This window comes from Bombina bombina, chromosome 8, assembly GCF_027579735.1.
Source record: "Bombina bombina isolate aBomBom1 chromosome 8, aBomBom1.pri, whole genome shotgun sequence".
In the NCBI taxonomy this organism is placed as follows: Eukaryota; Metazoa; Chordata; class Amphibia; order Anura; family Bombinatoridae; genus Bombina; species Bombina bombina.
In genome coordinates, this window is record NC_069506.1 from 51378981 (window position 1) to 51394220 (window position 15240).

The window sequence follows — 15240 nt, forward strand, 5'->3', positions numbered from 1 at the left end:
CATATGCACATATGCTGGCAGGGCCCGTGCACCAGTATTCAAGCTCTGAGAGCTGGCAGTGGTGTGTATTGTGCCTGTGAAGACTTAATTTGTGTCATGCAAGCCGCTGCTGACTCTCTGAGAAGGTATGGTATTTAAAAACTTGTGCACAGGCCCTCACAGCATATATGCGTATGCTGCTAAAAACCAGTAATAACGTTTACTAGATGCATTTCTGCCAATTTAAGTATATTGGAAAAATGGTTTGTTTTAAAATTGAAATGCACCCATGCACATTTATATTTTGATGTATCCCTTTAAACTTTCATGGTTCAGACAGAACATACAATTTTAAAAGACTTCTTAATGTCTATTAGCAAGTGTACTTTGTTCTCTTGCTATCCTTTGTTGAAAAGCGTTAGACATGCATTTGTCTTGTTCGTAAGGAAATGAATGCCGAAGATGACGCCAGTGGCATTCAGCTATTTTCGGAGCTGAATTTCTTCTTGTGAAAGTGCAACGCACTAAGATCTGGATTTGCGCAGTTGCTGGTGGCCACCATCTTTGCATTTGTTTTTTTCACAAAGGAGACAAATGTGCATGTGTAAAACGCACACCTAGGTAGATATAGGACTTTCTGTAAACATATAGGTATCTGTATTTTAAGATTTATATATATAAAAATATATATATATATACCAGTGCTAATTGTCTTGTTTCAGTGTTTTGCTGGTCATGGCTCACTCAATTGTAATATAAATTAACTACAGAACATACTTACAGCCTTTGGATAGGTGACTGTACTTAAATGAGCAAATTCCTTGATTGGCTTCCATGTCACATGGTTGAGTATTCGAACCTGGACAAATAACAAGTGAAATACCCAAAATGTTTTATTATGTATAAGGAAACAACTTATATATACGTTCATGATTTATTTTGTCCCTTTTCATGTAATTTAAATCTGAAAATTGTGTGTTTTCCCAATTCTAAGCACTGGAAGTGCACATGACCGACTTCACTAGCCTAACCCTGTTACATAGTTGTCTCTAATTGGCTTCAATGGAGGCTATGAAAAAACATGATGCAAAATAATACAGGTGTTTGCAAACATAATGAGAATGGCTAGCCTTGTCTACTTCATTAACAGTTCTAGATTGGCTCCTCCAAGTAAAGCAAGAGGGTGGTGGCTCTTGAAAAACAAATTGGAACAACTTAGATGTTAATTTGTTGTGAAAATGTTTACATTTGGCTGATATGTTATTATATAGCAGGACAACAGAAATGTCTTAGTTCTAGGTTGTTCAGTGTCTTTTTAAATCAGATCATAATTAAAGGGATATGAAACACCAACATTTTCTTTTGTGATTCACAGAGCATACAATTTAAAAAAATAAAATTTGCTTCATTTGCATGGTATTCTTTGATGGGAGCACTACATGGCAAGAAATAATGCTGATAATAGAAGTTAGAAAGTTGTTTAAAATCGCATGCTCTATCTGAATCATGAAATAAATATTTTGTTTTTTCAGGTCCCTGTAAAATACTCACCTTTTCATCAAAGCTGCCAATAGCCAGGAACTGACTGCTCGGGCTCCATGCAATAGATTTAATACCCAGTGACCACTCGTAAGCACAGTAGGTTGATAATAAGCGACCATCCAAAGAGTAAAACAACACTTTGTACTGTGAGAATAAAAAAAAATATATAAATATCATAGTAATATTCATTGTGCACAATTATTGCATGTTACCATATATACAAAGTAATTCATTTAAAAGGATCTCTAATCTTGTTTATTAACTGCAGATGTTTGATAACCCTGCTCTTGTGGACACATTGAAATCACACAATATAGGCGAGCACTTTGGGATAGTCCACTATGCATAAAAAAATAACTATATTACATATTAAACTTTCATGATTTGAATAGCTTCCAGTAGCACATTGCTGCTCCTCCAAATGATACAAAGAGAACAAAGCAAATTTGATAATATAAGTAAATTGTTTAAAATGATATGCCCCATCTGAATCACACAAAAAATAATTTGGTTTAAGAATTCCAAAGGGGTACGGCCATAGTCTCAAGCTAAATAATTTATGGGCCAATCTATGTGAGTGAATGGAGGGGAATTTTGTAATGATATTGCATTAAGTCAAGCTTTTTTGATTAAAGGGACACTGAAGTAAAAATTGAATTTTTACGATTCAGATAAATTGTGCTATTTAAGAAAAAAAAACATTCCAAATAACTTCCATTATCAAAAAGTGCATAATTGTTTTCTATGCACATTTTCTGAGGCACCATCTCCTACTGAGCATGTGCAAGAGTTCAGTGTCTATGCATGCATTTTGTTATTGGCTGCTGACTGTCACATGATACAGGGGGTAGGCAAAAAAGCAGTAATTTGTCAGAAAAAAAAACTACTCCAGAAATTGCTACTATATTGTCTTTATTATGCATTCGTTGATTGTGCAGTTCTTTTCTACTGTATTTAAAGGGACATTGTACACTAGATTTTTCTTTCCATAAATGTTTTATAGATGATTTATTTATATAGCCCATCTGGGGGTGTTTTTGTGCTGATTTTCAGACTCCTAACCAAACCACAACGTTTGATGTCTACAGATTCCTTCTACTCTTGTTCGTGTAATCTGTCTTTTTATAAGCAGGGAGATTGGGGAGTGTCTACTGTCCCTGCTTTCCCAGCCCTTTTCAGTGGGTGTCCCAGCCTAACCTCGTCAATACTGCTAAACTGGGAGCTTCTAAGTAAGTTTTTAAAAGGATTTATACTGGAATTTTAGATTAGTATCTGTGCATGTTCTTCTGTATAGCAGTGTCTATTACATGCAGTTATATGAAAATTGGTGTATACTGTCTCTTTAATAGTCCTTTAAAGTTGAAATCCCGTAAACAGTGCACATGTTTATATTTACAACCGAGATGTTTTGCAGCTATTTGTTTACTATTGCAGTAGGCAGTTGCGTTCCCAGACTCTGATCTATGCAATAACTGATCAGTATGTGTAAACACTGGAATGTTTCCATACCTCCAAACAAGAATCCCATACAGCAAGAACACACCCGTTAGGAGCCCAGTCAATGCCAGCAAGGTCCTGTGTATCCGTTTCAAAATGCTGAAGAAAATAATTCAAGCCATGCCAAATAAGTACTAAGCATTGACACATCTACAAAAAAGTTTTTACAGTTAAAATGAAAATATCGGATTTAAAATAGTTATTTATTAAAAAGGTCATGTTAAATGAGCAGGAATCTTAAAGGGACATAAAACCCAAATTTTTTTCTTTCCTGATTTAGAAAGAGCATGTCATTTTAAACAACTTTCTAATTTACTTCTGTTATCTCATTTGCTTCATTCTCTTGATATCACTTGCTGAAAAGCATATCTAGATATGCTCAGTAGCTGCAGATTGGTTGCTGCACATAAAGGCCTTGTGTGATTGGCTCACACATGTGAATTGCTATTTCTTCAACAAAGGATATCTAAAGAATTGAGCAAATTAGATTATAGAAGTAAATTGGAAAGTTGTTTAAAATTACATGCCCTATCTGAATCATGAAAGTTTAATTTTGACTAGACTGTCCCTTTAAAACACCCAAATCATATTTTGATATCTATAATTATACAGAAGCACTTCTAATATAGTAGAATTAGGTTTAGTTCTTCCCGTGGAAGATGTGTTTTGACAGCTAGAACCAAACATGTACATGAGAGGGAAAGAGATCTATAGATAAATTATATATATATATATATATATATATATATATATATATATATATATATATATATATATATATATATATATATATATATATACATACATATACATACACAGATAGGGCAGAAGACCTGTTGATCAAAAAAGCACCAATATAAAAAGAAATCATGCCGCAATATATTTGGGGGCTTTTTTGCACGTTATACCATAAAGTGTATCTTCTTCACACCAAGAACTCTGCATAGATAGATAAAAAGCTATCAAGCTCCAATTTATTGTTCTACATTTCCTTCCATAAGGCAGGGAGAGTCCACGACTTCATTCCTTACTGTTGGGAAATACAATACCTAGCCACCAGGAGGAGGAAAAGACACCCCAGCCAAAGGTTTACATAGCCTTTCCACTTCCCCTATCCTCTAGTCATTCTGTCGAGGGAACAAGGAAAAAAGTAGGAGACACATCAGGATATAAAAGGTGCCAGAAGAAATTATATAAAAATGGGGTCCGCTTATCGAGAAAATAAATTATGGGCGGGGTTGTGGACTCTCCCTGCCAGGAAACAAAAGGAATTTATCTGGTAAGTATAAATTATGTTTTCCTTCCATAAGGCAGGGAGAGTCCACGACTTCATTCCTTACTGTAGAGAAAACTATACCGAAGCTCCAGAGGACACTGAATGAATAACGGGAGGGAAAAAAGAGGCGGACCCTAGTCTGAGGGCAGCACAGCCTGCAAAACTTTTCTCCCGAAAGCTGCTTCAGCCGAAGCAAACCACATCAAACTTGTAAAATTTAGAAAAAGTGTGTAAGGAGGACCAGGTAGTTGCCTTACAAATCTGACTCATTGAGGCTTCGTTCTTAAAAGTCCAAAAGGAAGCCACTGCTCTAGTGGAATGAGCCGTTATCCTCTCAGGAGGCTGTCGTCCCGCTGTCTCATAAGCTAAGTGGACGACAGTCCTCAACCAGAAAGATAGGGAAGTCTTCTGCCCCAGGTGAATTTCCTGGGAACTATAATAGACTCCTTATCCATGAGAATATTTCTCACAGATCAGAGACGTTGCAAGCTAACTTCTGCATGTCTTGCCTCCAGGCCTCCTCGAGACCCTCAGTGTATGGAGGTAATCGGACTCATGGTGTCTTGCATGGACAGCATTCCTTTTGCCAGATTCCATCTCAGACCTTTACAACTATACATGCTGAGACAATGAAACGGCGACCATTCAGATATGTCTCAACAGATCGTGTTGGACAGCCTGTCGAGAGACTCGCTCTCCTGGTGGCTCTGTCCAGATCATCTGTCCCAAGGCACGTGCTTTTTGAGACCATCCTGGGAGATTGTGACTATGGACGCAAGCCTTTCCGGCTGGGGAGCCGTTTGGGGTGCTAAGAAGGCACAAGGTCTGTGGACTCAGGAGGAGTCCTCCCTTCCAAACAATATTTTGGAACTCCGGGCAATCTTCAATGCCTTGAAAGCATTCTACTAGTGGCCAGGTGTTGTATGTCCCAACAGTAAGGAATTAAGTCCATGCCAGGAAGGAAAGGAATTTATCTGGTAAGCATAAAATTGTTTTATTTTTAAGAACCTCTCAGTACTGATGAGACTTTGTAGATAATTTCACCAAAGCAGAGAGCTTTAGATCATCTTAGCCCAGAGTGTCAAAACCTAAACTACCATCACAATATACAGCAACTTTATTTTTGTAAAGTACTGTCCATTTGGGGATATTTTATCCACTAAAAAACAAATTATGCTTACCGGATAATTTCCTTTTCTTCTGATGTAAAGAGTCCACAGCTGCATTCATTACTTTTGGGAAATAAGAACCTGGCCACCAGGAGGAGGCAAAGACAACCCAGCCACTCCCCTCATCCCCCAGTCATTCTGCTGAGGAACAAGGAACAGTAGAAGAAATATCAGGGTGAAAGGTGCCAGAAGAATATAAGGATGCCCCACATAAAAGTACGGGTGGGGAGCTGTGGACTCTTTCCATCAGAAGAAAAGGAAATTATCAGGTAAGCATAATTTATGCACTGGCGCTTCTACCAAACCAGCCGAGCAGAACAGAGCCAAGTGTCTGAACAGCCGCAAGACCGAACGAACCTGACAGGACCAGCCTGCACCTAGGGTCCTAACCGGCAAGCTGCATAAAGTCTCTTGTTTGGACTAACATGTCCAAAACAACTTCCAAAGAAGTAATAAAGAGTATCAATCCCAGAAAGTTCCCGAAGGAAACAAAAACAAATAAAAAAAAGACATTCCATTGGATATAAATAAAATATAAGGCAACCCGTGCCAATACCCCGGACTCCAGAAATTGGCCTTCTGCATATACTCCCAAGTACCACATCGGCCGCGTCATCTAAGCTGGTTGTCTTTATCCTCGCTGCTATGAAACTCGCCATAGCCAGGGCATGGAAGCAACCTCGTCCCCCTGATATTGAAGACGTAATTCCCATAATCCAATCCTATGCTACCATGGAAAAAAGCTTATATTCCAATCTAGACAGGGAAGATATGTACTGGAAGATATGGGACCCATGGTTCTTCTACCAGGAAACCCAAAGACTATCACATACACATAAAAGTGCTCCCAGCCTTTCCCTCACAAATCAGCAATCACTGTAGACTTTTCAAAACTAACTTATATTCCCCCCCACCTCCCTTTCACCCCACCTCCCTTTCACCCCCTTTTCCCCAAATATGCAACCCCCCCTCCCCTTCCTCTAGTGGCCGCTTGCCCCACCTGGGGGCGACCTCCGAACTTGAGTTCACTACAACAGAGGTAAACTCATTCATTGTTATTGCTTATCGGCTGACCTCTCATGTTTGTTACACTACTTTTAATGTTATAAACGCATCTGTATACCATATTCTGACTCCATGTAAGATTTTGAACCATCCGGTTTAATTAACTGACTTCAAAAGACTTTATATAGAACATACTAACCACTTGATCTCTTATATTGTTTATCAGAACCCTGTTTAGACTACAGTTAAAATTCTGAGTTTGTATCCTATATTTGAAACTTATCGCCATGCTGTGATTCCTCTCAAAATAAAAATCTATTGAAAAAAAAATATATAAGGCAACCCGGAGGTTAATGCCCAAAAAGACACATACCCACAGGACCAGCCAAACGGAGCCCTATCTTACAAAATTGGGAAACAAATGACAATCAGGAGATTACTTCATCCCCACATGTCTAATAAGGTGCACCATTCAAATTATCAGACTGAAAATCCCCGTAACTGGTAACGATTGGGTCATTCAATAACTGAACAACATGTCTGAGCAACTCGCGAAGGCGCGCAATCCTGTAACGAAATGCACAACACTCAGGGTCAGATACCCCTGTGGGGAACTGTAGAGGCCTTCCCCAAGGCGGAAAGCCCGGGACAATAGGGCACAAGCACATTCTCAAATAAACGTCTGGACTCAGCAGACGAACAATCGCAAACATTATGTGAAAGCTAAAACGTGCTGCAACCTCCGGGGGAAACACGCCACCCTTTATTGAGGAACCATAATCTGGGTTACCCACATGTGCAGAAGTATGATTTGGTAGGGAACTCGCCTCTTGGAGGACAGGACCCCCAGAGGCGGATGGCTCAGCAGTCCCTTGATTCCCCCGAGCCCGAGGAACCAGGCGCTCTGAAATGGCATACTGAACAAAACTGGTTGACAGGAGTCAACGAGGCCACTCCGGATTAATCACCGGACACAGAATCTGAAATAGTCTCAGTATCAGAAAAACAGAATTTATGCTTACCTGATAAATTACTTTCTCCAACGGTGTGTCCGGTCCACGGCGTCATCCTTACTTGTGGGATATTCTCTTCCCCAACAGGAAATGGCAAAGAGTCCCAGCAAAGCTGGTCACATGATCCCTCCTAGGCTCCGCCCACCCCAGTCATTCGACCGACGGACAGGAGGAAATATATATAGGAGAAACCATATGATACCGTGGTGACTGTAGTTAGAGAAAATAATTCATCAGACCTGATTAAAAAACCAGGGCGGGCCGTGGACCGGACACACCGTTGGAGAAAGTAATTTATCAGGTAAGCATAAATTCTGTTTTCTCCAACATTGGTGTGTCCGGTCCACGGCGTCATCCTTACTTGTGGGAACCAATACCAAAGCTTTAGGACACGGATGAAGGGAGGGAGCAAATCAGGTCACCTAAACGGAAGGCACCACAGCTTGCAAAACCTTTCTCCCAAAAATAGCCTCCGAAGAAGCAAAAGTATCAAATTTGTAAAATTTGGCAAAAGTGTGCAGTGAAGACCAAGTCGCTGCCTTACATATCTGGTCAACAGAAGCCTCGTTCTTGAAGGCCCATGTGGAAGCCACAGCCCTAGTGGAGTGAGCTGTGATACTTTCAGGAGGCTGCCGTCCGGCAGTCTCATAAGCCAAACGGATAATGCTTTTAAGCCAAAAGGAAAGAGAGGTAGAAGTCGCTTTTTGACCTCTCCTTTTACCAGAATAAACAACAAACAAGGAAGATGTTTGTCTGAAATCTTTAGTAGCCTCTAAATAGAACTTTAGAGCACGGACAACGTCCACATTGTGTAACAAACGTTCCTTCTTTGAAACTGGATTCGGACACAAAGAAGGTACAACTATCTCCTGGTTAATATTTTTGTTAGAAACAACTTTAGGAAGAAAACCAGGCTTAGTACGCAAAACCACCTTATCTGCATGGAACACCAGATAAGGAGGAGAACACTGCAGAGCAGATAACTCTGAAACTCTTCTAGCAGAAGAAATTGCAACCAAAAACAAAACTTTCCAAGATAGTAACTTAATATCTACGGAATGTAAGGGTTCAAACGGAACCCCTTGAAGAACTGAAAGAACTAGATTTAGACTCCAGGGAGGAGTCAAAGGTCTGTAAACAGGCTTGATCCTAACCAGAGCCTGAACAAATGCTTGAACATCTGGCACAGCTGCCAGTCTTCTGTGTAGTAAGACAGATAAAGCAGAGATCTGTCCCTTTAGAGAACTTACAGATAAACCTTTCTCCAAACCTTCTTGAAGAAAGGAGAGAATCTTAGGAATTTTTATCTTATTCCATGGGAATCCTTTGGATTCACACCAACAGATATATTTTTTCCATATTTTATGGTAAATTTTTCTAGTTACAGGTTTTCTGGCCTGAACCAGAGTATCTATCACCGAATCTGAAAACCCATGCTTTGATAGAATCAAGCGTTCAATCTCCAAGCCGTCAGTTGGAGGGAGACCAGATTTGGGTGTTCGAATGGACCTTGAACAAGAAGGTCCTGTCTCAAAGGTAGCTTCCATGGTGGAGCCGATGACATATTCACCAGGTCTGCATACCAAGTCCTGCGTGGCCACGCAGGAGCTATCAAGATCACTGAGGCCCTCTCCTGATTGATCCTGGCTACCAGCCTGGGAATGAGAGGAAACGGTGGGAATACGTAAGCTAGGTTGAAAATCCAAGGTGCTACTAGTGCATCTACTAGAGTCGCCTTGGGATCCCTGGATCTGGACCCGTAGCAAGGAACCTTGAAGTTCTGACGAGACGCCATCAGATCCATGTCTGGAATGCCCCATAATTGAGTTATTTGGGCAAAGATTTCCGGATGGAGTTCCCACTCCCCCGGATGAAATGTCTGACGACTCAGAAAATCCGCTTCCCAATTTTCCACTCCTGGGATGTGGATCGCAGACAAGTGGCAGGAGTGATCCTCCGCCCATTGAATTATTTTGGTCACTTCTTTCATCGCCAGGGAACTCTTTGTTCCCCCTTGATGATTGATATAAGCAACAGTCATCATGTTGTCTGATTGGAACCTTATGAATTTGGCCTTTGCTAGTTGAGGCCAAGCTCTGAGAGCATTGAATATCGCTCTCAGTTCCAGAATGTTTATCGGGAGAAGAGACTCTTCCCGAGACCATAGACCCTGAGCTTTCAGGGATTCCCAGACCGCACCCCAGCCCACTAGACTGGCGTCGGTCGTGACAATGACCCACTCTGGCCTGCGGAAGCTCATTCCCTGTGACAGATTGTCCAGGGTCAGCCACCAACGAAGTGAATCTCTGGTCTTTTGGTCTACTTGAATCATCGGAGACAAGTCTGTATAATCCCCATTCCACTGTCTGAGCATGCACAGTTGTAATGGTCTTAGATGAATTCGTGCAAAAGGAACTATGTCCATTGCTGCAACCATCAATCCTATTACTTCCATGCACTGCGCTATGGAAGGATGAAGAACAGAATGAAGTACTTGACAAGAGCTTAGAAGTTTTGATTTTCTGACCTCTGTCAGAAAAATCCTCATTTCTAAGGAATCTATTATTGTTCCCAAGAAGGGAACTCTTGTTGACGGGGACAGAGAACTTTTTTCTATGTTCACTTTCCATCCGTGAGATCTGAGAAAGGCTAGAACGATGTCCGTATGAGCCTTTGCTTTTGACAGAGACGACGCTTGAATCAGGATGTCGTCCAAGTAAGGTACTACTGCAATGCCCCTTGGTCTTAGAACTGCTAGAAGGGACCCTAGTACCTTTGTGAAAATTCTCGGAGCAGTGGCTAATCCGAATGGAAGTGCCACAAACTGGTAATGCTTGTCCAGAAAAGCGAACCTTAGGAACTGATGATGTTCCCTGTGGATAGGAATATGTAGGTACGCAACCTTTAAATCCACCGTGGTCATAAATTGACCTTCCTGGATGGTAGGAAGGATCGTTCGAATGGTTTCCATTTTGAACGATGGAACCCTGAGAAATTTGTTTAGGATCTTGAGATCTAAAATTGGTCTGAATGTTCCCTCTTTTTTGGGAACTATGAACAGGTTGGAGTAAAACCCCATCCCTTGTTCTCCTATTGGAACTGGATGAATTACTCCCATCTTTAACAGGTCTTCTACACAATGTAAGAATGCCTGTCTTTTTATTTGGTTTGAAGATAATTGAGACCTGTGGAACCTTCCCCTTGGGGGTAGTTCCTTGAATTCCAGGAGATAACCCTGAGACACTATTTATAGTGCCCAAGGATCCTGAACATCTCTTGCCCAAGCCTGAGCAAAGAGAGAAAGTCTGCTCTGGTCTTTTGATCTACTTGAATCGTCGGAGACAAGTCTGTATAATCCCCATTCCACTGTCTGAGCATGCACAGTTGTAATTGTCTTAGATGAATTCGTGCAAATGGAACTATGTCCATTGTTGCAACCATCAATCCTATTACTTCCATGCACTGCGCTATGGAAGGACGAGGAACAGAATGAAGTACTTGACAAGAGCTTAGAAGTTTTGATTTTCTGACCTCTGTCAGAAAAAAACTAATTTCTAAGGAATCTATTATTGTTCCCAAGAAGGGAACTCTTGTTGACGGGGACAGAGAACTTTTTTCTTTATTCACCTTCCATCCGTGAGATCTGAGAAAGGCTAGGACGATGTCCGTATGAGCCTTTGCTTTTGACAGGGACGACGCTTGAATTAGGATGTCGTCCAAGTAAGGTACTACTGCAATGCCCCTTGGTCTTAGAACCGCTAGAAGGGACCCTAGTACCTTTGTGAAAATCCTTGGAGCAGTGGCTAATCCGAATGGAAGTGCCACAAACTGGTAATGCTTGTCCAGAAAAGCGAACCTTAGGAACCGATGATGTTCCTTGTGGATAGGAATATGTAGGTACGCATCCTTTAAGTCCACGGTAGTCATAAATTGACTTTCCTGGATGGTGGGTAGGATCGTTCGAATAGTTTCCATTTTGAACGATGGTACCCTGAGAAATTTGTTTAGGATCTTCAGATCCAAAATTGGTCTGAATGTTCCCTCTTTTTTGGGAACTACGAACAGATTGGAATAAAATCCCATTCCTTGTTCTCTTATTGGAACTGGATGTATCACTCCCATCTTTAACAGGTCTTCTACACAATGTAAGAATGCCTGTCTCTTTATTTGGTTTGAGGATAAGTGAGATCTGTGGAACCTTCCCCTTGGGGGTAGTTCCTTGAATTCCAGGAGATAACCTTGAGAAACTATTTCTAGCGCCCAAGGATCCTGAACATCTCTTGCCCAAGCCTGAGCAAAGAGAGAGAGTCTGCCCCCCACTAGATCCGGTCCCGGATCGGGGGTTATCCCTTCATGCTGTTTTGGTAGCAGTGGTAGGCTTCTTGGCCTGCTTACCCTTGTTCCAGCCTTGCATTGGTTTCCAGGCTGGTTTGGGCTGTGAGGCATTACCCTCTTGCTTAGAGGATGCAGAATTAGAGGCTGGTCCGTTTCTGCGAAAGGGACGAAAATTAGGCTTATTTTTAGCCTAAAAGACCTATCCTGTGGGAGGGCGTGGCCCTTTCCCCCAGTGATGTCTGAAATAATCTCTTTCAAATCTGGTCCAAATAATGTTTTACCTTTGAAAGGAATGTTAAGCAATTTTGTCTTGGAAGACACATCCGCTGACCAAGACTTTAGCCAAAGCGCTCTGCGCGCCACGATAGCAAACCCTGAATTTTTCGCCGCTAATCTAGCTAATTGCAAAGCGGCATCCAAAACAAAAGAGTTAGCCAATTTAAGTGCGTGAACTCTGTCCATAACCTCCTCATATGAAGATTCTCTACTGAGCGACTTTTCTAGTTCCTCGAACCAGAAACACGCTGCCGTCGTGACAGGAACAATGCATGAAATTGGTTGTAGAAGGTAACCTTGCTGTACAAAAATCTTTTTAAGCAAACCCTCTAATTTTTTATCCATAGGATCTTTGAAAGCACAACTATCTTCGATAGGAATAGTAGTGCGTTTGTTTAGAGTAGAAACCGCCCCCTCGACCTTGGGGACTGTCTGCCATAAGTCCTTTCTGGGGTCGACTATAGGAAATAATTTCTTAAATATAGGGGGGGGAACAAAAGGTATGCCGGGCTTTTCCCACTCTTTATTTACTATGTCCGCCACCCGCTTGGGTATAGGAAAAGCGTCGGGGGGCACCGGAACCTCTAGGAACTTGTCCATCTTACATAATTTCTCTGGAATGACCAAATTGTCACAATCATCCAGAGTAGATAACACCTCCTTAAGCAGTGCGCGGAGATGTTCTAATTTAAATTTAAATGTCACAACATCAGGTTCAGCTTGATGAGAAATTTTTCCTGAATCTGAGATTTCTCCATCAGACAAAACCTCCCTCATGGCCCCTTGAGATTGGTGTGAGGGTATGTCGGAACAGTTATCATCAGCGCCCTCTTGCTCTTCAGTGTTTAAAACAGAGCAATCGCGCTTTCTCTGATAAGTAAGCATTTTGGATAAAAGATTTGCTATGGAGTTATCCATTACAGCCGTTAATTGTTGCATGGTAATAAGTATTGGCGCACTAGATGTACTAGGGGCCTCCTGTGTGGGCAAAACTGGTGTAGACACAATAGGGGATGATGTAGTATCATGTTTACTCCCCTCATTTGAGGAATCATCTTGGGCAATATCATTATCACATAAATTTAAATGGGGAGACACATTGGCTTTCATACATATAGAACATAGCTTATCTGAAGGTACAGACATGTTAAACAGGCTTAAACTTGTCAACAAAGCACAAAAAACGTTTTAAAATAAAACCGTTACTGTCTCTTTAAATTTCAAACTGAAAACACTTTATTTAAACACCAAAAAAACTCTTAACCATCTCCGTGGAGATGTTGCCTGTGCAACGGCAAAGAGAATGACTGGGGTGGGCGGAGCCTAGGAGGGATCATGTGACCAGCTTTGCTGGGACTCTTTGCCATTTCCTGTTGGGGAAGAGAATATCCCACAAGTAAGGATGACGCCGTGGACCGGACACACCAATGTTGGAGAAATCCTCCGTAACTGAATCTGAAATTAACAGTCTCAGCATCAGAATCCTCCATAACTGGATAGAGGATATTTAAATATGGACTAAAGTAGTAAAACAAAAATGGCACCTGACACCCACAATGGAGGGGGCACTCACCACCTCCTATGACCAGACCCCTGTGGACTAGAAATTTTCCTTTGCCATGCGGTCGGGAATGCGGAAATGGAAAAACGGAACGTAACCATGCCCGAACAGAAGGTGAACCGTACAGTCCAAAAAAAGCGTGCCCAACCATAAAGGCTGCATCACTTCCAAAGGCCTCAAATGTTCCAACCACGAGCCCAGTAAACATCACACATAAGCAGGTTGAATCACATAAACATGATTATAAACCCCCCCTGTTCAATAACCCCCCCTCAGGAGACATTAACCCTCGATTCCAAGATACTAAAAGACACTCACTGAGACCCTTATGTATAAGTTAGACCCGCAAGGTGGGAGCCTCTCGGGAAACATTCACATTACAATACTTTGCAAATAAAAGTAAAATTAAACGATCTTACCGGAATCTACGCCTTGGAACAGGAACACGGACATTCAAGTGTGACGGATAGTAGCATCGCCTCCGCCATGGACATGAGAGAAGAAAGCAGGCAGCGAAGCAAAGTTCGACAACACCAATTGCTTGAGGAGCTGTTAATATGTGTCGGGATGGTTTCGCAAAAAGAAACTCCCTGCATCTCCGGACTCTAACTTTCATCCAAGCCCACACTGAGATACTGACAGGACTACTTAAAACTCCTGTCCCATGCCGAAGAGTACTACCCTCCATAAGAGACAACATTTTTTTAAAACTTCTGACACTTCTTTGCCATCCTCCTGGGAAAAAAAGGCAAAGAATGACTGGGGGATGAGGGGAGTGGGAGGAGTATTTAAGCCTTTGCCTCCTCCTGGTGGCCAGTTTCTTATTTCCCAAAACTAATGAATGCAGCTGTGGACTCTTTCCATTTAAGAAGAAAATACCTATATTAAAAGTAGGTTTATGAGCAACCATGGTAATCTCTTATATGCCTCATTTAAAGGGACATAAAGTGCAAAAGGCTCTGCTGTATAATAAAGTTAATAGATTTTAGCTGACTGCCAAATCTGAACCAAAGTTTTATCGCTTAACATCTAAATAAAGAATGATAGCAGGAAAGCCATCTACAACCTAATTAAATAGCTACACATTTAACTTCTATAATGAATATGTCACAGAAAATGGAAATTAGCATTCTATATTTAGGAACCCTTGTTTGTTGCCAAGAAACAATTCAGGAAAGTCCCCTGGAAGGAGTGTAGTGGATTTTACAAACTAAGTACTTGGAGATCTAGGTATTAAATGAACAGACTGACACAACATGTGTACAAAAGGTATTTCTCACCCTTAGCAGGCGCCAGTCATTGCACACAAAAATGCTAATGTAATCTTTACAGTCCCGTCTCTCTGCCAGAGCCATGTGGCGACCATCATTTGTGAAAGCGATTCCTGTGGGTCAAAGGTAAGCATCGATCAAACAGTTTATACATGGTTAGCGTAGATGTGTAATGGAGTGATTACAAACTAGAATATCTATAGCAGTAATTGGAAGTCTTGCGCAATAAAAAAAAAAAAACTGTGCTTTTTTATCTAAGGGACATTAAACTAAAATGCATCATTAATAACATTGCAACAATACCTTCACACTTTGA

At 41.3% G+C, this 15240-nt stretch overlaps 1 protein-coding gene across 1 annotated transcript in view; it reads right to left on the reverse strand.

The window, feature by feature from the left end:
• Nucleotides 1-760: 760 nt before the first annotated feature.
• Nucleotides 761-15240, reverse strand: part of WRAP73 (WD repeat containing, antisense to TP73) — a gene marked incomplete at its 3' end in the record, with an annotated part of 84955 nt that continues 70475 nt past the window's right edge. Inside the window, 4 exon segments of the mRNA XM_053690370.1 lie at nt 761-838; nt 1531-1665; nt 3031-3117; nt 14934-15037. Of these exon segments, the coding sequence (XP_053546345.1) occupies nt 761-838; nt 1531-1665; nt 3031-3117; nt 14934-15037 (404 nt within the window).